At 43.5% G+C, this 27,207-nt stretch overlaps 1 protein-coding gene across 2 annotated transcripts; it reads right to left on the bottom strand.

The window, feature by feature from the left end:
* Positions 1-7,719: 7,719 nt before the first annotated feature.
* Positions 7,720-27,183, bottom strand: Utp15 (UTP15 small subunit processome component). Of its 2 annotated transcripts, none has more exons than XM_036207241.1 (13): positions 27,037-27,183; positions 23,873-24,043; positions 22,428-22,520; positions 22,153-22,337; positions 20,545-20,723; positions 19,850-19,975; positions 17,636-17,771; positions 16,616-16,700; positions 15,740-15,889; positions 14,282-14,383; positions 13,074-13,207; positions 12,567-12,625; positions 7,720-8,868 (listed from the first exon to the last, which is right to left on the bottom strand). In XM_036207241.1, the coding sequence occupies exons 2-13, from the start codon at positions 23,960-23,962 to the stop codon at positions 8,621-8,623; spliced, it is 1,587 nt and encodes a 528-aa protein (XP_036063134.1). In that variant the 5' UTR covers positions 23,963-24,043; positions 27,037-27,183; the 3' UTR covers positions 7,720-8,620. The 2 variants fall into 2 exon arrangements, with proteins under 2 accessions (XP_036063134.1, XP_036063135.1); XM_036207242.1 differs by lacking the exon at positions 27,037-27,183 and adding an exon at positions 24,141-24,172.
* Between the last annotated feature and the right edge of the window lie 24 nt (positions 27,184-27,207).

The raw sequence follows: 27,207 nt of genomic DNA on the forward strand, positions 1-27,207 counted from the left end.
TTGCACTAAAGGAAACCAGATAGCAGGTAAAACTTTACCATGGGCGTGTCCGTACCAGGTTCTCTGAAGAGATTAGCATTTCAATCAGTTGACCTAGTTAGGAGAAACTGCCCTCAGCAATGTGGGTGTATCTTGAAGGCCTAGAAAGAAAAGGCCTAGGAAAGGCAACTTCCCACTCTTCTCGTGGACACTAGAATTCTGGGTTCTCCAGCCCCCAGATTTGGAAACACAGATTGGAATCCCCTCTATCACATACCCTTTTCCAGATTCAGCCTGGAGTCCACACCCTTTCTGGTTCTCCATGGCGACAGCAGCAGATCATGATATCTCTGAGCCTTGGTAATCTTATACAATACATGAACCATGGGTTCCACGTCTCCCAGTAAGCCTTGATGACAAGTCTCTATCAGGAACAAAGATTTTTCTTTTCATCAGGAGCCCTTCTATGTTATCAGAAAATGTGTGCTATGAATCTTTTTTTCCCCTTTCTAAGATTTACTTATTTCTTTTATGCACGAATGCTCTATCTGCATGTATACCTTGAGGCCAGAAGAAGGATCAGATCCCACTACAGATGGTTGTGAGCCACCATGTGGGTTCTGGGAATTGAACTCAGGACCTCTGGAAGAGCAGCCAGTGCTCTTAACCACTGAGCCATCCCTCGAGTCCCAAATATATTTTATAAAAGGCAGCTCTGTAGGAACTGATCTAAAGCCAACAAATGTGCCATTAAATTTTTAAACAACGAAGACTCCATTATATATCGTATTTCTCAGGCACATTGGGAAAAATCCATATAAAGACTCTCTCTATAGATCTAAACATCCCCAGGCACACAGAAATGTGCACATACAAATACTTATTTGTGAATGTCTCCTGAGAGCCTCCAGATAGCTAGGTGAAGGGATGAGGGGCATCACTGGCCACTGTGGACCTTAGAATCTTGTACCCTGTACTTGAATTGCCTGTTCAAAATTACCTTGTAAAAAACAAACAAACAAACAACAAGAAACCTCCGCTAAGTTTGAAAGAGACTAATTTGCTCTAGCCAAGGCACAGGTATCCTGTAGCTGATAAATGAGAGGTAAAATCAGAATTAATATGTGGACTGTGGCTTAGGCTGCACAAACAAGCGAGAAGAGATTCTGAAGCTGAAAGGAAACCTGACCAAGCTTCCTCCTACTTCATCCCTTTTTTAATTATTTACTTTGATTGACTTTAAAAATCATTCATGTTCAGGGCTGGAGAGACTGGCTGCTCTCCTGGAGGACCTGGGTTCTAGTCCTACCAACCCCCCAGGGCAGCTTGAAACCAGCTACAGCCCCAGTTCCAGGGAAGCCAAAGCCTTCTTCTGGCCTCCTCAGTCACTACACACACAGGCAAAACAACTATACACATAAAGTTTAAAAATAATAAAAAAATTTTAAAGATCATTCCTTTTCAAGGCCACACAGCTGAGCAATACAGTACTTTTCCATTAGCTTTACTTATTCATTCATTCGTTTGTTTGGTTGTTTGGTTTTGGTTTTTCGAGACAAGGTTTCTCTATGTAGCTTTGGCACCCTGTCCTGGAACTCCCTCTGTGGCCCAGGCTGGCCTCAAACTCACAGAGATCCACCTGGCTCTGCCTCCCGAGTGCTGGGATTAAAGGTGTGCACCACCACCGCCTGGTTTAGCTTTACTTTAAATAACACCTCCAGCCAGGTGGCACACACCTTTGATCCCAGCACTCAGGAGGCAGAGGCCAGAGGATCTAGCCTGTACTAGGGACTCCAGGTAAGACACCACCCACCATGCACTAACACTCTTTAAAACCCTCCCAACAACCCCTCCCAACTGTACCCCCTGGCCTGGGCACCAGATCATGGCCCACAACTCCAATAGAAGACTTCTGCTTTTTGGAAGGCCAGGCCAGCACTAGGAGCCCTAGAGACCAAGCAGGTACCCAAACCCCAGAGGCCACACAGGTACTTGGAACCCCAGAGGCAATGTAGGCACCCAAAATACCAGAGGTCATGCAGGCCATGAAAACCTCAGTGGAGATACCCTACTGGACCTAAAAACTCACTGGTCACCAGAACCCCACTCAGTCCAGAAGACAAGAGAGAAAGCAGAAACCAAGGGGGAAAACATCCAAAAACTATCCATCTAACAAAGATAAACTTTGAAGTCAGCACCTAAACCTATAATAACTCCAAACCCTGATGAATAGAACACAGTATAAGAACACAATGAGGCCAGATGGTGGTGGCACACACCTTTAATCCCAGCACTCGGGAGGCAGAACCATGTAGATCTCTGTGAGTTTGAGGCCACCTGGTCTACAGAGCAAGATCCAGGACAAGGACAGGCACCAAAACTACACAGAGAAACCCTGTATCGAAAACAAAACAAAACAAAAAATCAAAAAAAAAAAAAAAACAAAAAAAGGAACACAATCAGTAGCAACCAGGGAAATTTGGTACCACCAGAGTCAAGTTATTGTTTTTAACATAATCTCAATTGTTCAATTTTACCAATAAAGACTCAGGAGCCAGATGCTGGGGTGAAAGCCTGCTAGCTCAGAGAGGCAGAGGAAGCACCAGCTGACCTTCCTCCTCTGCTGACATCCTAGAAGCCCCCTTTCTCCTCCACTGCCTCCAACTACCCTCCTCAAACTGAATGTCCCTCCCTTCTACTTCCTGTGTGTCTCTTTATCCGTCCTCCTGACTCCTCTCACTCTCTGTGGTTTTTTCTTAATCATCCTACGTCCACTTCCTGTCAACTGGCTGCTTGCTCTGCCTCTTGACCTATGGTTGACTTTATTTAGTCCTTTTACGATATTCAAGCAGAAAGCTCTTCGATTAAAGGGGTGTGCCAGGGCTGAGCCACACCACAACTAGCAACAGGTTTTTCCAGTAAATAACCCAATTTCGGGGTTCACGGTGTGATCAAATATCCTGTAACAAGCTGTCCTACTACAGCAAACCCTGGCTATTCCAACATACCTGAAGCACAGGAAAATGACATTAGGCCATCTGTATAAATGTGGCTTTGGGTAGCTTTGTCTTCTTGTGGGACTCTTAACAATGGGACCAGGATCCCTAACAGTGGGAGGGAGCAGGGGCTGTCTCTCACTCTGTTACCTGCTTTTGGGACCCTTTCCTCTGACTAGGTTTCCTCATCCAGCCTTAATAGGAGGAGGTGTCTAGTCTCAACATCAACTTGATAAGCCACAGCTGGCTGGTATCCATGGAAGGCCTGCACTTTTCTAAAGAGAAATGGAGAAGGATGGACGTGGCAGGGAATGTGGAGGAAGGAACGGAGGGGGGGAGGGGAAACTGCACTTTGGATGTAAAAATAACAAAAATAAATAAAAATTATCTGTCGTGTTGTCTTATGTTCTTTGTATCTGCTGTTTTATTTATATTTGTCTATGAAGAAAGACAAACGAACAATCAAGGCCATGATTGACAATAAAAATAAATTAACTAAATTAGATCTAAATAAAAACTCTGATTTATGTTGTTCATGATGATAACAGTTGCCTAGTTATGGAGGCCATTCTTACTGAAACCATCAACTCTTCACTTGGGCCAGTACAGATGTCATCTTTTGATATCAGAAGGCCAAAATACCACCCTCAAATGTTGTGGAATAATCAAAATGTTTGTACACTGTGATGATGTGTCACTCTGATTGGTTTAATAAAAAGCTGATCGGTCAATAGCTAGGCAGGATTTGTGGGCAGAGGGGATGCTGGGAAGAAGGTGGAGATGCCAGGAGACATAGAGCAAGCAGGATGGGCAATACAGAGATGAGGTAATAATGCCACAAGGCAGAAAATAAATTAATATAAATGGGTTAATTTAAGTTATAAAAGCTAGTCAGAAGCAAGCCTAAGCTAAGGCTGAGCTTTCATAAATAAGTCCTGACGGTCCGATGAAGAAGTCCAACCACTCAAATCACAGGAATGCACCATTTTGTGAACATGCATCTTACTAAAAGACATGAGCCAGGCATGAGCCACATTTAATGCCAACGTTCAGGAAGCTGAGGCAAGTGGAACTTTATGAGTTCCAGGCCAGCCTGGTCTAGAGGGAAAGTTCCAGGCCAACTAGTGCTACATAGTAAGACCCCGTTAGTCCTCAGCTACTGCTCCAGCCTGCCTGCATGCTGCCATGCCATGATGATAATGGAATAAACCTCTAAAATGATAAGCCCCCAATTAAATGCTTTCCCTTGTGAGAATTGCCTTGGTCGTGGTGTCTCTCCACAGCAACAGAACAGTCATTAAGACACCCAGTAAAGGAACAAAGTGGCGAGAACATTTAGGCTGTCTTCAGTATAAGAGACCTCACGTGAACAGGGGCTTCCTAATGTTCTAATGCCTAATATAACAACCGATGTTGTTGCAACCCTAGGACCTCAGAGCACCAGCTTGTAAACAAACAGAATGCTATGTGTATACATGAGCTACCATGTGGATTAAACAGCCAGACACTTGGAGAAGAAACGTTAGCTCTAAGTATATCTGGCAGGACAGTTCTAGAACAAACCAGAATTTGAATCCATGGAAGGAAGACCTCATCAGTGGAGGCAGTTATCCAGTTGGCTCAAGGCCAGGAAATAGAGGGACAGAAAAATGGATCCCACCTGTCAGCTGAGACACTCTTCTCTTGCCCTTGGATGTCAGAAAGGGACCTTCGGCCTCAGACTGAAAATCATTCTGTTGACTTTGAACTTGGTTCCAAGTCCTTTTGACTTGGACTGAGCCCCGCTACTAAGTGTCCCCATTATCTGGCTTGTTAAGACAAGCCTATGTTAGACTTAGCCTCCATGATTGCATGAGCCAATCTCCTTTAAAAAAAAAATTAAAAAAAAACCCAATACCTCTTAATGTTTCTAGCTCAGTCTCTCCAGTATGCAAACCAAAATTCTTCAGCCGACCTCATTTCCTTAGCCAGATGTCAGTCTGCCAGCAGTCATTTTTGTATGAATCTCACCCTGCTTTCTCTTTCTTAATCATTCTGGACCACCTGGCAGCCTCTCTTGCTGTGCTAAAACACTGACCAACACCAATCTGGGGAGGAAAGAGTTTATTTGGCTTATAGGTTACAGTCCACCCTTTAGGGAAACCAGGAGCTGAAGCGGAGACCATGGAGGAGCACTGCTTACTGGCTTGCTCACAGGCTCAAGTTCAGCTACCATTCTTACATACCCTAGGCTCACCTGCCTAGTAAGGGCACCGCCCACGGTGGGCTGGGCCCTCCTATATCAATTACTAATCAAGAAAATGCTCCACAGATGTACCCACAGGCCAACCCAACGGAGACAACTCCTCAATTGAGGTTCCCTCTTCCTAGGTGTGTCAAGTTGAGAACGAAGCCGATTACCACACCAGTTGGAAACACTTCAGTCTTTCCCACATGACTGTTCTCTACATCACTTAGTGTCATGTGACCCACTCTATACTTTACCAGACTTCTCCCTCAACCACAATGTCAGCTAGAAGAGTCAGGACTGTTGTCTATTTTGTTCATTTCTCTAACCTCTGAATTTCAATGTCTCAAGGTCAAGAAGTCTTCAGTCATTCAGTTTTAAAATCCACTCACACGTACATAAGAAAAATATATTTATTGAGAGATCCAAAAGAACTTCATGGAGGAGGAAGAAGTCCAGACAAGATAATGTAGAGAGAAAGCCAGCGGGAACTAAGACGGGTTTTCTATCTGGTGAGGCAGGACAGTCATTGTCTTTATTTTCTCTGCATATAAGATGCATTCTGGAAACTTCTTTCTCTGCTGAAGACCCCCAGCATAGCATTCTCAGCCTCCCACATCTCCCTAGAGCAGTGGCTCCCAACCTTCTTAATGCTTCAACCCTTTAATAGTTTCTCATGTTGTGGTGACTCCAACCATAAAAATATTTTGCTAATCCATAGCTGTAATTTTGCTATTGTTCTGAATCATAATATAAATATTTTTTGAGACAGAGGTTTGCCAAAGGGTTTGCAACATGTAGGTTGAGAACCAAATTATTCTGACCTAGAAGAACAATTTCACTGTAAATTCAGATTTGTAGACACAGCCTGAGTGGGGTATACCACCCCCGGCCCAGACAATCATGGCCAAAGGAATAGATAACATAGGAATAGAAAACATCAACTGCCAGCAAATGGTTTTCAGTTTCTCAGGGATACTTTGTTCAAAAATAAAACTATTCATGGTCATTGTTAAAGTTATAAATATTCAAACTTTTCTTAAATTTTTAACTTGGGAGTATCCCACCGAGAAAACTACTCCATTGTAATAATCACATTCAAGGGAGTCTTTAATTAATGTTTGGGAGAATTCATTTCAGTTAAATCAATGGAATTTCTAAGCGCCCCATTTGACATAAATTCCTTACGCAATTTAACAGCACAGGCATTTGAGAAATCTGACTCGAAACAAGCAAACCTTCCCATATGTTTAAGTCTGTGTTAACATAATAAATTAAACACAAATGACTAAGTTCTCAGCAACATTTCATTATTTTTGCATCCATGGTAAAAATATCAAACACTTCCCAGCTAAGAAGCACAAGTCTAACAATCGATTAGGCATTTGACTCCTAAGGCCAACATCACATACTGAAATATGTCAATTATGTTAAAACACTTCACAACGCAAGTATTGTTTCAATGAATATAAAAACAACTCCTGAGTTGGATGTGGTGGCGCACACCTTCAATTCCAGCACTTGAGAGGCAGACACAGGGATCTCTGTGAGTTTGAGGCCAGCATGGTCTACATGGTGAGTTCCAAGACAGCCAGGGCTATATAGAGACCCTGTCTCAAAACAAACACAAACAAACAAACAAACACTCCTGAACGTAACTGCACTGAGGACTGGGAAATGTTTCCTAATCCTTTTTTTTTTTTTTTTGTCGGAGCTGAGGACCGAACCCAGGGCCTTGCTAGGCAAGCGCTCTACCACTGAGCTAAATCCCCAACCTCTACTCCTTTTAAGGTCTGTAATTACTGTCAATTGTACACAGGAGCTGCAGCACTCTCGAAGCCTGTCAACGGGAGGGAGTAGTTAGGGCCCCAGCAGGCCAGCCCAGTGCAGGGATGTAAGGAATCCAGCAGTTTTAATTAATTCAATGTCAAAAGAGACTGATTCGACACTTGGATAGTTGTGATGAGAAGTAAAGGAAGTGTTGGCCAGGAAATGCTCCAGAGTTGCACACGGGCCAGCAGCTAAAGCTTCGGGTAAAATCCCAACTGCTAGTGCCAACTCTGCATGCTTTGGAGGATTCACTACACTAGCTGCACTGAAGGTCCATCAACCTTCTCGGCCTTAAAGTGCAGGCTCTCATTTGTGACTAAGGTTGTGACTACTCAAAACAGCGAACTCCAGGTTTCTCACAAGACACCGTCCTGCAGAACTGCTTCGGCTCATTAGAGGGAACTATAGCCTATTATAGCTGAGCTTGTGTCCACATAGAACATTCTAGACATATCCCCACTTTCTTCTGCTTTAAGGTAATCTAAATTTACAGAACTGACTCATTACAAAATCTTTGCCCAAGGATTCCTTCAGCTCCAGATGCCATCACCAGACACATTACTAAGCTAAGCAAGGTAACTGAAGGAAGGCAGGAAAGTAATGGCTGTGGACCAGTATACTGGTCACAAGCCACTGATTGCCCATCAGGAATCGACACACCTCAGCAAGCCAAGAAGAAGAAAGGAATCTCTTTATAAAAAATATGGTTTATAATGAACTTTCAAAAACACTTTTTTTTCCAAAGCAAACTGCTCCTGTTTGAGGTTCGGACCCACAGACTGAAAAACAGAGAAAAGGAAATGCAAGTACAGCAAAGAGAATTGTTACCAGGGGCTACACACAGGAGACAGGCCCTAATGTAACAGGCCGAAAGGCCATTGCTGTGAGGGAAAGGACCTTATCCCAGAGCTGAAGCAGGAGATGAAGGGAGGAAGGCGGCGCACTGAGGAGGGATCTGCTCCAGTCGGCTCTCTCTGGACTTGGTCATGAACAGAGACAGGCAAGACTAAAGAAAAAGCCGCTGGAGAGCACAGTTCGTAGGCAACAAAGACTTATCACACCTAAAAATGCTTCCAGGAGCAATGCCCAGTGATCTGCCACACTTGGAAGACAGTCCCACAAGCAGCTGGTGAGAAAGTGTGACCCAGGACTTCGAAGATACCAGCAAGAAAAGTTCTTGGGGACACTGAGTACAGTGGAAGAAGTTTTGCTGTTGCTGTTTGTTCTTGGTATTTCCCAGGCTAGAAGTAAAAGACAAAGTGAAAACCAAGGTTCTGCCCCCTGGAAGGACTCCACTTGGAACCCTCTCCAGAGGGCCAGACGAGGCCCCACAGCCACTTGAGGGTTTGGCTCCATTAAAATCAGTATCAACTCATCCAAGGTCGACAGACACTGTGACCAAGACAACTAAGACCTTCCAGTGGAAGAAGCCACAAAACAAATCAATACATGGAAACCGCGTCTCCAAACAGGTGCTCACTTCCAATTATAGTTAATTCAGTCTCTTCCATAACACTCCCGCAGACTCTCTTTTCGAATGCCTTGAAGACGCTTTCTTCTCAGCAACTAAGAGTCAAACCATTCCCAGTTAGGAGTTCTTGTCTGTGTCACTGGGCCAACTGGGTGACTCTGTCTTCTTTTCTGGGAGTTTAGCAGGCACATGTTCCAACACACAGGTACTTTCATTCCTGGTCATGGTAGCAAACAGCATGTCCATCATCCCCAAGGTTTCTAGGAGTTCTCTTTGGTAATCAATTTCTTTTTCTACGAGTCCCTGAAGCACTATAAACTTTTTATCAACTACTGGTGACTGGCCAATCACAGGCAGATATATATCTAAAAGGGGACAGAAAATACATTACTAGAAACATTTTCTGTAAGTGAAGTCACTATTTAGAAACAATATGATACTAACTATAAAGACACTGAATACCAATATTTTTAATAAATTAATTTGTGATTTACAGGAAGCATAACACTCCATCTGACTAAATGCATTTTGAAAAGAAATAATTATACAAAAATACAGGGTCTTATTCTCATTTTCATGTTAAAAACTACATGACTGGGGCTGGGAGATGGCTGCTTGCTTAAGACATGAATTTCATTCCCAGAACCTATAACAAGGAAAAGAAAAATAAACTGGACACCGGGCACACAGCTGTAGTTCCAGCCCTGGGGAGGTCGAGACAGGTAGGCCCCTGGGGCTTGCTGGCCACCAGCTGAGCTCAACGTGAAGTTCAGGTTCCGAGAGAACCTGTTGCAGAAAATCTGATTGAGGAAGACCGGGATGCTGACATGTAGCAAACCTGAAACAAAGTATCAGGTATGGAGCTGCAGGAAGAGATGTAGCACATGAAAAGGCCCGAGGGTGCAACATAAGCCCCTCGCAGGCAGGCAGGACCAAGTGAAATCCAGAAACATAAATGAAACAAAGGACCCTAACGTAAGGACTCAGAAGTAGACAGGGTGAGTCCTCCTCATTGGGCCTTCCAGCAAGAGAGAAAAGGACCACTTCAGTGGTCTCCAGTCACACAACCCCGCCCTCTAGAGAAAGAGCTGTGGTTCACACAGCAAACACCTCTTAGTTTGCTCATGCTTGTCACGCTGGGAACCACCTTATGTTACTAACCTCTTCCAGCCGGGGGGCCCAGGAGCCCCTGCGTTGTCTTATTTCCAAGCCCCTCAGGCCTCTCTACTCTACTGGACAAGAGAGCAGCCATCACAAACATCCCTATGGATTGGGAAAGTGGTTATGGCCTGGATACCACACTAGAGACACAGGACTAGAGGATGAAAGCTAAAAGCATGCTCTCCTTTTCGCTGCAGCTGAGGACCACATGGAAGAACGAAAGAGCGATCCCATGGGAAGATGAGGGAGGAAGGGGCTGGGGCAGCGGCCGGCCTGGCCAGAGCACTCAGGGTCACTTAGTGGTAGTGCAGGTGCCCCCAGCACAGTCCATTTGGCCTGACTGCTTTCCACGTTCTGAGCCCCTGAGAACCACTAGGTGGTGAGTCCCACGCCCACACGGCTACTGGGAGAGTACCTCTGGTGGAAAGCGGCCTCCAGCTCGGTGGTCCTCCAGCTCATGAGAGCAGCCTGAGGGTAGATGCTGCATGGCCCACACTACTGAGGCTGCACACAGGCATGCACTGGCAGGAGCTCAGTCCAGCGATGTCACCCTGTCTCCTCAGCAGGAAGAGCCGCACTGCACGCCCCTGTTCCGTACTACACTTGTCCCACTTTCTTCTCCCTCACTACTGCGGCTCACACTTTCCTCCTAACACTTTCCTCCTTTCTGTGACCCCTCTGTCCTCTCACTAACCCTGTTGTTACTTATTAGAGCTGCACCTTTCAACTCCACCGCGCCCTCAGGCCGTCCTCTTCCCTTCTTACTGGGGTACATCAGTTCTCAGGTGACTTGCTATGGGCCTGGCTTTCAGCCATTACTGCAGGCTGCTTTCTTTCCTGTGTGGAGCAGGCACAGACGTCAAGCACAGGTCTCCATACAGACTCAGCAGAGCTATCCATCCCAAAAGATGTACAATTCACAAAGGAGAACGGAAGAAAAGCAGAGTAGTATGAGGCCGCCCCAGGGCGCTAACTGACTAACTGACTAACAGCTAGACCCGCAGAGACTGACAGAGCTGCAATACCTAACAAGGACCTCAGAGAGGCAACCATGAAACAGATGAAGAAGTACAAAGTCAGACCAAAGACACCAACCAACAAGGAATTCCTCAGAAGGATCCTAAAGAAAAACCAAATGGAAACCTTGGATATAAAAGATCCAGTAAGTCAAAATTGCAGTAGAAAACATCTGGATTAAGTCAAGCATGAGTAGGTGGGAGATCTTGGGGAAATTATCACATCCATACACAGTCAACAACCTAAGCAAATATACTCACAGATTCCAAGAGCTCTGGGGCATGACCAAAGAAAATCTAAGAATCTTAGCTTTAGAAGCATACAAAATCCAGACAATAAAACTGGAGCAGAAAGTTTCCAACTCCAGGGCAAGATAAAGACATCCGAATACAGGAGGCACTCAAAACCCTAAACACACATACCCAGTAAAGAACCTTCCTACACTGTACCATAGCTAACACGGAAAAAAACACCACACAAGAGCAGGACCAAGTTCCTCACAGAGGTGAGCTCTCTGCTAGAACACCAGACCTTTCCACAGAGCAGGGAAACATGAAGTGATCTCAAGCCCTGAGAGGAATAACTGCCAAGACAATTCCATCCGATGAAGCCAGCCTTTAGGACTGAGGGAGGACGTAGACTCAGGCAAAGCATGACCACTCGAGCAGCAGAGAAGACGACCCTGGAGGAAGTCAATGCACGAACAAGAAAGTCACAGTAACAGGTGCAGAGAAAATAGACGAGCAAAAGAGAATTAGGAAAGATCAGACGGTTTCAATTCACAAATCAGCAAATCTCTAAGATGAATGGAAGAGGGAGAAAAAAGCAAAGATCAACTTGGGGAAAACAAGGATCTTACAGGAATTAGTGTGCAGTCGTAAATTTCCTCAGGTGCTGCCCGTCCCCACGGTCCCGCAGCTGCTTATAAAATCATCATTCAGAGACTTAATAATAATTGTATGGCCTATGGCAGGCTTCTTGCTAGCAAGCTCTTTTTTATTAAAATATTTATTATTTATTACGTATACAGTGTTCTGCCTGCACGCATCCCTGCAGGTCAGAAGAGGGCACCAGATCTCATTACAGATGGTAGTGAGCCAGCATGTGGTTGCTGGGAATTGAACTTGAGACCTTTGGAAGAGCAGCCAGTGTTCTTAACCTCTGAGCCATCTCTCCAGCCCCGTTAGCTAGCTCTTATAACTTAACCCATTTCTATAAACCTGTAAGTTGCCTTGTGGTATGGCATTACCGGTCTGCTGGCATCTTGCTGCTTCTTCAGCGGCGGCTGACATCTCTTCTGCCTCTGCCTTTCTCTTTCCTGTCTCCCTCCTTGGATTTCCCACCTGCCTTTAAGCTGCCTTGCCATAGGCCAAAGCAGCTTACTTATTAACCAGTGGGAACAACATATATTCACAGCGTATAGGAAGATATCCCCCAGCATTAGCACACACTTCCCAATTCTAACTCCAAATATAAATTATTTCTCCAGTTAAAGCACGCAGGCTTGGCTGTGCACAGTGGCACATGCCTATAATGCCAGCAGTTGGGGCACACACCTGTGCACACACACATTCATATAAACCATATAAACATGAACAAATACACACACAAACAATAAATCAACTAATTAAAAAAAAGACCCCCATTACAGATGTTTATGGGGAAACCTTTCCTAAGTTGTAATTATCGTAGTCCTATCAATTCAAATCTGCCACTGTAACATTTACCACATTTTAATTGCACCTGTGCCTCTAGGTTTTCTGTCTCAGGTTCTTTCATTTTTTTTCAATGGACATGCTGACAAATGTTCTGCTGCTGAGCTCTCGGGTCCCAATACCTCCACTTTCACAGCATGTTGGAATGTTTAAATTTTACAACTACTCACCAATGACTATTTCAGCAGCATTAATCAAAACAGGGGCAAATCTCGGCTGAGACAGATTCCTATAAAGCAAAACTTCTGTTTAATGAATCTTGCAAGGCCAGTCCCTGGAGCTTGAGCTTGCTTTTGGGAACCTATTCCCTGTGCTGAGCTGCCTCACCCAGCCTTGATGCAGGGGGAGGAGCTTGGTCCTGCCTCAACTGGATGTGCCATGCTTTGTTGACGCCCATGGGAGGCCTGACCCTTTCTGAACATAGACTGAGGAGGAGTGGGTGGGGGAGGGGAGGCAAGGGGGGGGACAGGAGGAGAAGGAGAGGAAACTACAGTTGGGATATAAAGTAAATGATAAAATTTAATTAATAATAATAAATAGAAAGAAAGAGAGAGAGAAAAACATCCCTAAAACAAACATGAATTGTTCCACTAGCTCTCTGTAAAGCAAACTAAAAGCAGGTGACTCCCCTGGGAAATAACAAAGGACTTAAGTCACAAAACCTAAGGCAAGCATACCTTATCAAAAAGTTCAGGACCCGGGTAATCTCCTTCTCATCCCGACCTGCAAGAGCATTGGCAAGGACTCCTCTCCGATTCAATTCCTTTATGATGGAAACTGTAACCTCGGGCGTCTTTATTACACAGTTAGGCTAGAAAAATGTTCAGAGTCAGTACAGCCAAAAGACAGACAAGAAAAATATCACTCCACGGCAATAAACTACCAAGCTTATCTTCACACTCCCAAGTCATGGTAAATCCTAAACCCACCATCAAGATGGTTCCCCCACATGTCCCTTCCCTTTTCTTCTGACAGGGTTTCACTTTACGAGCCTTACCAGGCCTTGAACTTTAATATATCCCAGCTTGACCTCAAACTTGTGATCTGCCTGCCTCAGCCTCCCAAGTGCTAGGATTAGAGGCAAGAGCCATAACACCAGAGACTATTTTTTTTTTGGTTTTTCGAGACAGGGTTTCTCCATGTAGCCCTGGCTGTCCTGGAACTCACTCTGTAGACAGGGATCTCTCACAGAGATCCGCCTGCCTCTGCCTCCTTAGTGCTGGGATTAAAAGTGTGCACCACCACCGCTTGGGTAGAATGATTCTTCAAATGTTCCTCACTAGCTCAGCATGGCAGCATACTATGATCTCAATGCTGAAAGGAAAAGCAAGAAGATCCTGAGGGCTCACTGGCAAGCCAGCCAGCTACCTAGTGAGCTCCCAGTTCGGTAACAGACTCTGTCTTAGACAGACTTTTTTATCACCCGATACAAGCTGGGGTCATCTGGGAAAAAGGAACGTCAGATCAAAAATGCCTCCATTATACTGGCCCGTGGACAAGTCTACGGGGTATTTTGATGTGGGTGTCTAGCTCACCATGGTGGGGCCACCCCTGGCAGGTGGTTCTGGGCTGACCAAGCTGTGGGGAGCAAGTCAGTGAGCAGTGTTCCTCCCTGGCTTCTACCTCAGTTCCTGCCTCCAGGTTTCCACCAAGATCCTGCCCTGACTTTGAACTTCATAATGGATTATAAACTGTTAAGCTGAATGGTCTTCCCACAACAACAGAAAGCAAACTAAAACAGGTATGACCTCAAGAAGATGAAAAACAATTGAGGCCAACATTCAATGTTGAACTCTGGCCTTCTCACATGCATATACATGCACCCTGCCATACACACCAACAAAATCAAAAAATAGTCAGTGAAAAGAAAATGTTTCTCACTCACCTCAAGCACTCTGTCAAGTGCCTTTGAGATCCGAAAACTTTTCAGGTCCTTGTCATACCATTCTAGATGTTTCTTTACTGGCCTATTGATCATGATGTCATCCTGAATAAAAAAGCATAGAGGAAGAAAATTAGTAACTGTATAGTTCCATTAGAAAATCAATGTTTTCCAGTAGAGCTGGCCCTGGTGATATGAGTGAGGGGGACCCGGATGTGAGGGACCGAGGGCAGAACTTGCTACTACAGCTCCTTGCTGCAGGCTGCATTGGGTGAGCTAGCCGAGGCAGTGCTAGAGAGTGCACTGGGAGAGTGGTGATGAGGAACGCTAGGGAGCTGACCAACCCAGCTACCACCCAGGCCCAGAACCAGGGTTGTGAGCTGGTCCACGCCATCATCCACCCCATCATCCACCCCATCTGTGAACTGTTGGAGCATGTGAAGGGGACGAACCTACAGATCCCAAACAGCAGGATCCCCACGACACTGAACAACAAAGAATCCAAGAGGAGCCCCAGTGAGAGTCCGTTATCAGTGGTGTAGCAGAAGCCAGAGGCCTTGAGCCAGAGCAATGACTCACGGCTGTGAACACTTACAAGAGAAGATGAGCAGACTAAAGGTGAACTGTGTGCCTCAGCGGGCCTCACCACAGCTTCCACGACAAGATTCTTCTCCCTTGTCTTTGTTCTGGTTTGTTTCTTTGGTTTGGTTTTTCTTTTAAATTTGGTTTTGTGTTTTGGGGGAAAGGTTGCAAAGGCAGAGGGCAATGTGAGAGGACAGGGGGAGGAATGGGACTGAGATGCATGATGTGAAATCCACAAAGAATCAACAAAAGTAAAACAATAGATGTTTTCATAGTAAAGTGATACATACATTTTAAAGTCAGGATGCTTTTACACTACATGACAAATAATGTTCATAATCCAAATGTTACTTTGCCATATTAATGTGCTCTTATGATTTATATATACATATATATGCTAGTGACTCTATTCTGAGCAAAATTTCTCAAAAAAAATTGAATAAGGCAGGCAGTATGACTACATATAAAGAGAAATAAAACAAACCAGAGACTAAGAGCTAATCATCACATCTCTGATGACCTCCTGGTGATGACCTCCTGGGTCAGTCAGAACTTTACACTCAGTCCTCTCTGATACAGGGTGACATTACAGACAAACACTGTTTAGAGGAAAAATCAGATAGTGGGCGACAGACACTATTTTGAAGATGGTAAAGCACGATGTTATGTCATGATTCAGGGTATTAAGTAGTCCCTGCTCCCCATTATTCTTCAATAATGTCCTATAGCAATCTGGAACCAACTTTGATGGAGCAAGAAGCAAAAAAAATGTACATATTATGTGAGTCATACTTTGCAGTAAATTCCAGGAATGGGTAGAATTGACCCTTCTAAGAAATGTCATATTTTTAAAATAATAAAAAACAAAATCATAATCACCCGTTGCTTCATGTAATTTTTTCCTTTAATAAAGGTCCGATACGCAGGCCTCCTCCTCCTCTGGAGAGATTCCTTCTTTGCTTCAGATTTCCGGTGTTTAACGCTCAGTATTCCATTGGTCATTCCTACAACCATCGTCTCATCTTCGTGCTAACAGGAATCAGAAAAATCTGTCTATTGTTCACCAACATTCTCGTACCTTTAGCTCAAAACAGCACTTGCATCACGTCTAATGCTTATCTTATTACCCCCAGTTCCAGTCAACACGGACACTCCCAACAATGATCTACTCAAAATATTAGAGCAAAATCCCTCTTCCTCCAGGGTACCACTATCGGGACAGACTTTATTGTACAGCACTACCGGGGAAGGGCATGTGATGGTCATGCTGATGTTGGCTGACCCCGCTAATAAGATGTTAATGGCATCCTGACACGCTTCAAAATAATTGTCTATGTTCTCTGAATAGAAAAGGGGACCACACAATAGCATGACTTTCGTCAGCTGGCTCCCTCACAAGAGCTTCTCTTTACTTGTCCTCTCCAGGTTGAGATTTCCCCATAACATATTCAGGGATCCTCCAGCCCAAACGTGGCTCCTCATGAAACCTGACAGTGCTCAATCTGCCATTCTTGAGCTCTGTGACGCCCTTGGGTTGGTTGAAGGGAGAGTTAACAAGGTCCTAGTCCAGCCTTGGTGTGACCATGACAGCAATCAGTGCCAGCAAGTGGGATTCATGCAGGTATCAGGTAACGTCACATCCTGGCAACTGTCTGGCCTCAGCAGCTAACGTGCCTTAGCAAATCTAAAGATTCCACTTTACTTTCACATCATAGGCACAGCGTGTACCAAGGTGAGAGGAGGTGGAGTACGTACAGAAAGTGCCAGACTCAAGATGGAAGCTGTGTAGTCAAAGCTGTGGACCACTTTGTAGGAAGTTGTGCTGTAGACCTTGACTTTCCTGAGAGAGAGAGAGAGCTCTGTCAAGCCACCTCAGAGATGAGGAACAAGAGAAGTGTCTGTCTTTAGCAAACTCTATGACTATGAAAATTTACAGTCCAAGCCAGGCGGTGGCACACACCTTTAATCCCAGCACTCGGGAGGCAGAGGCAGGTGGATCAGAGCTCAAGGCCAGCCTGGTCTACAGAGTGAGATCCAGGACAGGCTCCAAAGCTACAGAGAAACCCTGTCCTCGAAAAAAAACCAAACCAAACCAAACAACAACAAAAAAACCAGGGCACTGGTGGCTCATGCCTTTAATCCCAGCACTTAGGAGGCAAAGGCAGATGGATCAACCTCCCAAATGCTGGGATTAAAGGCATGGGCCACTACTCCCAGCTGAAGTTTTATATTTTAAAGGATGTAACCTGGAATTACATATATCCTCAGAATAAAACTTTCAAAATACGTATTTATATACAAAAATGACTTTAAAAGAAACTATAGGCAAATAGGCCATTTCAAAAGATCAGTGTTCAAGTGGGTAACCAAAATTGTTCAAGTGTATAAGCTAAAGCAATTGATACATTATTTCTGGGAAAATATAATTAGTTATATGTGAATGAAAGGTCAAACTATTTCAAATCAATAGGGGTTTTTTTTGTTGTTGTTGTTGTTGTTTTTGTTTTTCGAGATAGGGTTTCTCTGTGTAGCTTTGCACCTTTCCTGGAACTCACTTTGGATACCAGGTTAGACTTGAACTCACAAAGATCCACCTGCCCCTGCCTCCCAAGTGCTGGGATTAAAGGTGTGTGCCACCACCGCCCGGCTCAAATCAATAGATTTTTATCCTCTATGAAAACCATTAGAACATTTTATCATAAATACTGCTAAAAATAACTCCATTTCTCAAGCAGTACATGCTAAGAAGGACGGACAAGGAAGCTGGAGTGCTACCTATCCAGTGAGCCGGAGAGTAACCTCTGTCCAGAGCTGCTCAGACACAAGCAGGTCACAGTCTTATGATGGTTTCTCAGAGACACAAGCAACTGCCCTCCTTTTAGCATGTCCCAGACTTTAATGTAGCGACCTCCTGTGGAGAAAGAAAGAACAGCTGCTTACATTCTCTGAATGAGGAAGATCTGAAGCACTGCTCACGGAGCTAAGGGAAGCTTCTGGAGCCAGACCTCACGTGCTGGCCCCTCCCACCACTGAGAGTGGTGCTTGGTGGGAGTCCTTACTCACAGGAATGCTAATGTGACTAAGTTACTGCTTATTTTAGGTATGGCAGACAAACAGGGAACCGAAAGTCTTTCAAGGATAATAGATTCACTGAGAGAAACGCTGGGCCTGCAAGAGGGCTCAGTAGGTAAAGGCACTTCCCACCAAGCCTGAAGACCTGAGTTTGAGCCCTGGGACCCCCATGGTAGGAGGCAGCGGACTCCTGAAAGTTTGAACCCCACTCATGTACACATGCACACATGGATACACACACACACACACACACACACACACACACACACACACAACTCAAAAACTTTAAGGAATACTATACAAATGGAAATCAATAATATAACTACTGTTTCCTAAAAATTTTATGAACCCCACAAAAAAAATTTTACTCTAAGAATCATACTTTAAAAGATAATTTAATTCTATGATGTAAAAAGGTTTTTTTTTAGGACCTGGAGAGATGGCTTAACAGTTAAGAGCACTTGCTGCTCTTTCAGAGGACCTGGGTTCAGTTCCCAGTACCCACATGGTGGCTCACAACCATCCGTAAATCCAGTTCCAGGGAATCTGATACCCTCTTCTGGCCTCTGAGGGGCCCTGAATGATATGGTACACAGACATACATGCAGGCAGACCACCTATACACAAAATAAGCTGTAAATATTTCCAATAAAATACCAAGTATAGCCAGGCAGTGGTGGTACACACCTTTAACCCCAGCACTTGTGAGGCAGAGGCAGATGGATCTCTGTAAGTTTGAGGCCAGCCTGATCTACAAAGCAAATTCCAAGACAGTCCGGGGCTACAGAGAAATCCTGTCTCAAAAAAAAAAGGAAAGAGAAGAAAAGAGAAGAGGAGAAAAAAAAAGTCTAATAGGAGACACGGAAAAAGGAGTGTGGGGGAAATGTGGTTCTCATCTACCCTATTTGAGGCACTGGGCCAATACTCAAGTCACACTGTCCACCCTTCCATTTGAATGAGGCAGCTTATGAGAAGGGTCAGTTTTCAGTCCCTCATCTAATACAGCTCCTCCTTCTCAAGGTGCCGGGATGTTAAGGGACTGCCCAAGTCACACAACTAGCTGGTGGCACAGGAGTGAGCAGTGTGCAGAGTTTCTCCCGCCCCACTCAACATGGTTTCCTTTCCACTTCTCAAAACAACGAGAAAGAATTATGTCTGACTGTGACACAAAATTTTAAGTCAAACGGGTGCCAGAACATGTATAAAATAGATTTTCAAAAAGAAGAACTAAAAAGCTATAGAGCACCAGGTAAATACATTCTTCGGATACCAACAGTTTGCCTTTATTGATGAACGAAAAGGTCAAACCACTTCTTCCATTATGATTATAAACGTTCACTTTAGCAGACACAGCCAAAACCCGCTCAACTCCACTTTGATGAATGCATCAAACTCGGCCTGTTTAATTCTACATTGGTCCTCTCCAGCACGCGTGCTCTCTGCTGAAGATGACCTTGCCACGAGTCACAGCATGGAGACCAGCATGACTCCAGACCCAGGGAAGGCTGTCGAAGCTATGCAGATTTCTTAGCTGGACTAACAGAAGGGGTAGAGAGTAGACTTCTGGGGTCAGATGGGACACGTACATACCTATTAAGTTCTTATGTTCCTGCCACTCCCCATGTTGCCTTGGACAAACTAGCTGATTCTTTCTTTATCTCCTTAACTGTAAACAGAATGCTAACTGCCTGGGAGGGCTGTCTAGCATTAGAGATGCCATGCAAACAACAGAACAGTGCCAGTGCGGGTCAGACACAGTAAATGACAGCTACTGGCCCAGCCCACTTAACAGCCGAACAAATACTTAAGATAAGTAAGTCAGGCAAACACCAACAATCTACAAATGGCAAATCATAAAGAACAATCTAATCTATATGAGACCAAAAATAGTGGTGAAAGCTCTTTGAAAAGCAATACCTGAAGACACCAGGAGACCGCCGGAGGGGAAAAGCAAGACGCTCTCCACAGGCTGCCCGTGCTCGACACTGAGGACATTTTTATTTGTCCGAGCATCAAACATCTTCACGGTGTGATCATATGACCCTGAAATGTCAATGTTTGTATTATGTGAATTTTGCTCTTTAGAACAATAAAAAGTTTGTCTATCTACACACTGAAATTAAAAGGACAAGAACATTACATGAGATTTTTTTTTTTTTTTTGAAAACACACATGATTCATAAAGTCAGTACTTCCAAGCCTTCTGCTGCTACTGCTAGACAGACTAATTGCTCTGACCTTCATGCTCCTGGCACCATGTCACCCACACAAACTGAGCTCTACCTACACACTGTGGCTCTGTGACAACCAAGGTACCATGAATGCACTGCAACCTGATATCTGTAATACAGTCAAGCAGCTGAAGATATTCCCAAACACATTTAGAAACAAAACCCACTAGCAAGAGAAGAAAAATAAAACAAAACAATTGATTTTAATCAAAACTACATATAAATATTATATATTTGATGGTGCTGAGAATTGAACCCAGGGTCTCATACATACTAGGTGAGTGCTCCACCACTGACCTATACCCTTGACTCTACTCAAGAAAATTTAAACCCCTCCACACTAAAAGAATGCACAGCAGTAAGTGGAAAGAGATCACCAACCTGTTACAAAGAGGTCTGGGTTCAGTTTGCTAGCACAGCCGCACCTCACATAATCAGAATGTTCTTTGAATGTCAGAATTTCTTTGGAGTTTGGAATATCCCATAATTTAACTGTATAATCATCAGCTCCAGAGACCACATGATATTTGTCAGCTGTAAAATCTACTGTATGAACTGCTCTGAAAGATGAGAAGTCAACAGATTACAAAAAAGGGAGAGCTCTACTGTTTGAATCTCCTAACATAAAATGTTCCTTCCTAGATTTCAAACAAACAAAACAAACCAACAAAACCCCTCAGGTTCAGGCCAGCAAGATGGCTCCCTGGGTAAAGGCACTGGCTGTCAAGCCTGATGGCTTGAGTTCTCTCCCTGGGGCCACCATGTTGAAAGGGGAGATCCAACTCCTGAATGTTGTTCTCTGACCTCCACACCAATGCTATGGCATGTACACACCCAAACACACACAATAAGTAAATAAATACTCAACTCCAGAAAATAGAAAATATTTATAAAAAAAAACAAGAGAAAAGGGAAAACCTTTAAAACAGGTCTTGGTACAAAAGGGTAATACTATGGACAAAAGTGTAATACTATGTACTTAAGTGTAATACTATGTACCGAAGTGTAATACTATGTACCAAAGTGTAATACTATGTACCAAAGTGTAATACTATGTACTGAAGTTTAATACTATGTACTGAAGTGTAATATTATGTTACTATTAGGTTGGCAAGAATACTAAGTAACAAAATGCAGTAATTAGTGAAAATTAATTTCTAAATGTTGCAACAAGGGTTATTTTTAAAGTATTTATATTTATTTACTTATTTCACGAGTATGGTGTTTTATCTGCATGTGTGTCTGTGTACTACATACATGCCTGGTGCCCTCAGATATCCTGAGACTGGGCTTAGAGACAGTTGTGAGCCACCATATAGGTGCTGGGAATTGAACTTCTGTAAGAGCAACTCCGGGCCACTGAGCCATCTCTCCAGCTCTGCAAAGATACACTTTTTAAAAAACATAACAAAGAGCTCTTTCAAAACACTCGAGAAAGACTTGCCACAGAGTAGAATCCTATTAAAACAGTTTCTGTTTTGAGTGTTTCAATGATGACGGGTACAAACACCCTGACAGCTTGTAATTAAAAAAAGAAAAAAACACTTTGGTATTTTAAATCAGTAGCAGATTTCACCAATGCCTTTAGTAATCCTGAAACAAAAGTTAGAAAACTGAATTTATCAAGGGGCAAATACCACAAATCGAAGAAAAGAAAGGCAGCATGACGTCAGTGTGAGCAGATCTGAGACAGCTGGCCGACAGCATCGTTAGACCAGTGGGTTCATATTTTCAACTGCTCAGATCCCACTGCACCTCCTAGAAAGGAAGACACTTTCTAAAACATCACACACAACTCTAGAGCAGTCACAAGCTCTAGGAACTGGACGGTGGAACTCAGGTTAAGTCCTTTGTCTGAGAACAACAGGAAATAAAGTATATACTGGTGTACTCTTCACACAACCGATATGTGTTTATCAAAAGCATGGAGGCAGAGCTCTCAAAAGAAAAACAACAAATTAACACAACACACATCAAACTGGCTCTTACTTTGTATGGCCTTCAAACTGCCTGAGGGGCGCCCTCCCACTTATATCAAAAAGTTGGACTACACCGTCTTCACTGCCAGCGACAAGCAATTGGCCATCCTGTCGAAAAGTAGCACAATATGCTGTGTCCTTAAAACGAGAAAAGGTTTTTATAGGTTCTTGAGAGTACCGGCCATAAATGTGGATCTGTAAGATAAAAAGCAGTATTTCACTAGAAGGCCCAAGCTCAGCAGTAAATCCTATTACAAGAGCAAAGACAATCACTATTGCACTTACTCTTGAAGAGGCTGTGACTGCGTAGTTATATGGAGGCTGAGGAGAAAAGTCTACTTTGGACACAGCACCAAATTCCTTAATCTGCACAGGAGTCTTAATGAAAAACAAGAGAGTATTGGCAGAGTTAAAAGGCGAGCCATAGTTAAGCATTATGCTATTTCCATGGACTGTTTCCTTTTGTCCTTAGTACCAGTTAGTAGGTTGTATTACAGAGGCAAAGAGAAAGGAGAGGGTGAAGCAGAAACCACTCTGCTGCTCATCCCCAGACTTCCCTTTGACAAGCCAGAAAATAAGGACAGCTGGAGAGCCACATCCCACTGTCTCAGAGACTGACTTTATTCTGATTCCCACCAAGAAAAGGAAGAGCTAAGTCTACATCAATCAACTATGATCTTAGTACAAAGATGATCAGACCATGTAAACAGATCTATATCTTTTTTTGTACCCACTAACCCACTTTAGCAATCTTTGTACATAAGCAATAAATTAATCATCCATTTTTTATAAAGATACACCATAACTTACTGAGCCAATCCATGTCTAATGAACATATTTTTTAAGAATTCCATTATTACAGTGGATACATCAATAAACATTTTTACATGTCTTAGTAAACTTTTCAAAGTAGGCCATGTTTCAAGCTATGAGCACAGAGCAACAATGTTTTTATTTGTATTTATGTGTATGTGTGTATCTGCTTGTCTAAACATGCATATATGAAATGCCAGCTGAGGCTAGCAAAAGGCGTTAGATGCCCTGGAACTGGAGTTAAAGGCAACTATAAGCTGCCCAATGTGTTGGGAACTGAACCCAGGTCCTCTGCAAGAGCATCAAGACTACTACTACTCAACCTCCCTGAGTAACTAAAGATGACTCTGAACCTATCCTCTGGCCTCCAGCTCTCAAGTGTAATCAAGGGATTACAGGCATGTACCACCAATATGTTTGTGCAAGGCTGGAGATTGAACCCAGGGCTTATGCATGCTGGGCAAGCACTCTACCAACTGAGCTACATCCGATTTTAGTTTGTGAGTGAGGCTCAGTCTCTTTATATTTTTATTATCCGATTATATTTCATTTTCCACAAACCTAATTCCAAACATTTTCTAGTTTTCTAGGTTCTCAATTAAAAACAAACAAAAAACATTATTAGAACATACAGAGAAGCTAATTTCAGAATAAGAAAAATCAAATAAGTCTTCCTGCATGTAAGATCAAGTTTTACAGTTTCATTTGCCATTACACACATGTTCTACATTAAATTAAACATCTGCATGGCTAAAATAATTAAGTGGTATGGATTTTTACATGAAGCTCTAAGAAAAAATAGATAACAAAGTATCCACTTGAACTATTAGTTTTAGTTAACGGTTCTGGCAGCATAAGCTGTAAATGGATACAGAAATGTCCAAATTCCTCTGCCCTCATTTCCTCTCCTTCTTTACCTTATAATTGTTCCAGTACAGAGTGTCTTGGGTGATTTTTTCACCAAGTACAGGATATGTCTGAATTGCTACAGGTTTATAACCAGCCATGATTTCATATAATTGCACTGTTGTCCAGGGTCAATAATCTGGAACTGATGTCAGGATAACTGCAGTGACTCTGCCTTATGTCTGAAAAAGGAACACATTTTATTTTATTTTATTTTTTAAGATTTGCTTATTTATTATGTATACAGCATGTATGACCAACCAAAAGAGGGCACCAGACCTTATTACAGATGGTTGTGAGCCACCATGTGGTTGCTGGGAATTGAACTCAGGACTTCTGGAAGAGCAGTCAGTGCTCTTAACCGCTGAGCCATCTCTCCAGCCCAGGAACACATTTTAAAGCACATATTGTTTATTAACATTCTCATACAAGTATGATTCTCCTTCCACGTTCTTTCAAAGACTGTGTGGAACTTCATAGATTAATGACCAATAAACCATTTCTTTAGAACCCTAGAAGAGAGAGACACTTGAAGAATATAGATCAAAGGTACCACACTGCACCATCTGTACATACTGGCTGTGTATGTATGTTCTCGGCCGGGTAGCGGTGGCACATGCCTGTAATCCCAGCACTCGGGAGGCAGAGGCAGGTGGATCTCTGTGAGTTCGAGGCCAGTCTGGTCTACAGAACTAGTCCAGGACAGACTCCAAAGCTACAGAAAAACCCTGTCTCGAAAAACCAAAAAAAAAAAAAAAAAAAAAAAGAATTAAAACTCTTAATATGCAATGAAACCAAAACATCTTCCAAGAAGCAGTCAACTAAAAACAGTCAAGTTTATCAGGTGAACGGTACCAGCGATGCTACTCTCCGTCTATTCTGAAAAGCCAGCAGGATGACATCAGTAACGCCAGAAGAAAAAATAGTATGACATGTTTTAACTGCTATTTTGATGAAGCAAAGCAAACCAAGATTCAAGGGAGAAACTTTTCTATTCAGTCAAACACATATAATGTGCAAGATAGTATTCAATAAACAGATATGATCTATACCTTCAAATACTCGAAATGATTGGGCCTATGAGTAATCTAGGCTTGGCTTTCCTCCTCATTCCTAAGACTCAAAGAAGCATAAAAATTTCATCTCTCGGGCTGGAGAGATGGCTCAGCGGTTAAGAGCACTGGTTGTTCTTCCAGAGGTCCTGAGTTCAATTCCCAGCAACCACATGGTTGCTCACAACCATCTGTAATGAGATCTGGTGCCCTCTTCTGACCTGCATGAACACTGTATACATAATAAATAAATAAATCTTTTTAAAAAAATTTCAGGGTGGGGTAAAAAAAAAAATTTCATCTCTCAAAGATTTCTGTGTGTGTGTGTGTGTGTGTGTGTGTGAAGCCAGAGAGCCTTCCTCTACTGTGCTGCACCTGATTTCTGAGACAGGATGAGGTCTCTCATTGAACGTATAGCGCCTGACTAGCAAGTCTGGGGGATCCTCCTGTCTCTGCCTCCCAGCACTGGGATGATAGAAATACTCCAAGCCCTTGTTTTCCCCTGGGTGCTCAGGATTTGACCCTACTACATCCACTAAGACATCTCCCCAGCTCTTAATCTCTCAACTATTTCTAAACCTCAAGTTCACGTAAGCCTAGTTCAATTGCACTAACTTGTGTCTTTCTGACTACTGAAACAAAAGCAGCGCCATTCAAAGTCTCCTGGACGCCCACATCCATCTTCCAAAAAGTTACCAGTGCACTACAAAACTGAACATTGCCCAGAAAACGAGGCTCTAGCTCTGTAGCATGCAAGGTTCCCTTTGCTCTGGCTCTCTTTAGTGTCACCTCTCCCTATTACCAACTGTTTACTGTTCACTAAACTCAGCACATTCATTCATTCATTCTTCCTTCAACATGTGCTCTCCGCCAGGAATGCCCTTTCTCTATCTACTAAGGTCACCAAAGGAAGTCAGACTGTCCTTGGGAAATTCCTCCTGCCTTCTGAGACTGGGTGCTCTCTCCCACGATCCTATTTGGCTCTATTTCTGTGAGTGCACATAATCAAACTGCATTGTAATGACCTCTTTTTCCAGTTAAATTGAACAATACATTGGAAGTATTTGCTTGGGAAAATGATCAAACAATGGTCTTTTTTTTTTTTAAAGGGGGGGGGCATCATGCAAATTCCTATTGGAAAATATACAGTCAAAATCAATAACGATCTATAATAAGAACAATGCTATACAGCACCTGTTCAATGATACTTTCTATCAAGGGCCAACCAACAGGCAAAATAGGGGATACTCTTGTTAATGGTGTAACAAGAAAAATTCACAATTTTTACAGTAGATTTCTCCAATAATCACAGAAACAATCTTTGTTGTTGTTTGTGAAAGAGAAGAATCCTTTGAGGTCAAGGGCTACTTCATTTAATTCCAACCAAATCACTTTACCTATGACAGGATGTTTATCTGTTTAAAAAAAAATTCTTAGTTCACTAGATACACAAAAACAAGCACCTGAACAGAACCAAGAAAGAGTACCTCCTAAGTCTATTTTTCAAGAAATAAAAGCATTTGGAGGAAAGAAATGAAAAGTAGCAGTGACTTGCTAGTTTACAAAAATGAACAGCATTAGCGGGATGTGTGAAGGAAGACAGTGCCAATAGCGGGATGCTGTGAAAGCGAATGGGAGAAAACTGACTGGACCCAAGTCAGGGCCTAAGAAACTGGGGTTCACTGAACAACAGGTATTATTACTACAACACAAGGTGTGATCAAATAAACTCTGTAATCAGAGTACTGAGAACACGGACGAGGAAGATATTTAATGCTACCTGGAAAGAGTATGCCATTTCAGCGGGGTCTGTAAGCATAACATTACATGATGGACATAAAAGGCATAGTGCCGAGGGAGACGAATACCCGGCCATTCTCAATCACTAAGACAGAAGTCTGTCCTTGGCTTTGGAGAAGAGCAGGTTATTCCAGAGACTGACAGCGGTGGCTAGGAGAGCGACTACAGAGGAGCAAAGCCTGGGTCGAAATTAAATCGCAAGGATCCTCGGAGGCAGGTAAGTTCAGTGATCTGGAGCCTTGGGAAGCCCAGAGCAACATGTCCAGCTTGTCAAGAGATCACAGTGAGGCCTGAGCAGAGCCTGGGCCGCCACCATCGCCTACCTCTGCGGGGCCCCGAGGGTCCGCCGAGGCACCCCGATCTCCGGGACGACTCCCCAGACTTGGCCAGCTCCCCACAGCAGCAGACGTCTCTGAAGCACTTGCTCAAAATCACGCGGACACGCCAGGAGCCGGAAACGCAAAGGCGCAGGAGCGCGTCGCGGGGAGATGACG

The sequence above is a fragment of the Onychomys torridus genome, chromosome 15 (assembly GCF_903995425.1).
Source record: "Onychomys torridus chromosome 15, mOncTor1.1, whole genome shotgun sequence".
Classification (NCBI taxonomy): domain Eukaryota; kingdom Metazoa; phylum Chordata; class Mammalia; order Rodentia; family Cricetidae; genus Onychomys; species Onychomys torridus.

Coding starts and splice junctions, on each gene's coding strand:
- Utp15 (XM_036207241.1), bottom strand. CDS start 23,962: ATGGCTGGTTATAAACCTGTAGCAATTCAGACATATCCTGTACTTGGT. Junction 22,521..23,872: donor TGTACTGGAACAATTATAAG/GTAAAGAAGGAG, acceptor TTTTTCATTAAG/ACTCCTGTGCAGATTAAGGA. Junction 13,208..14,281: donor CACTTGACAGAGTGCTTGAG/GTGAGTGAGAAA, acceptor ACATTTTTCTAG/CCTAACTGTGTAATAAAGAC.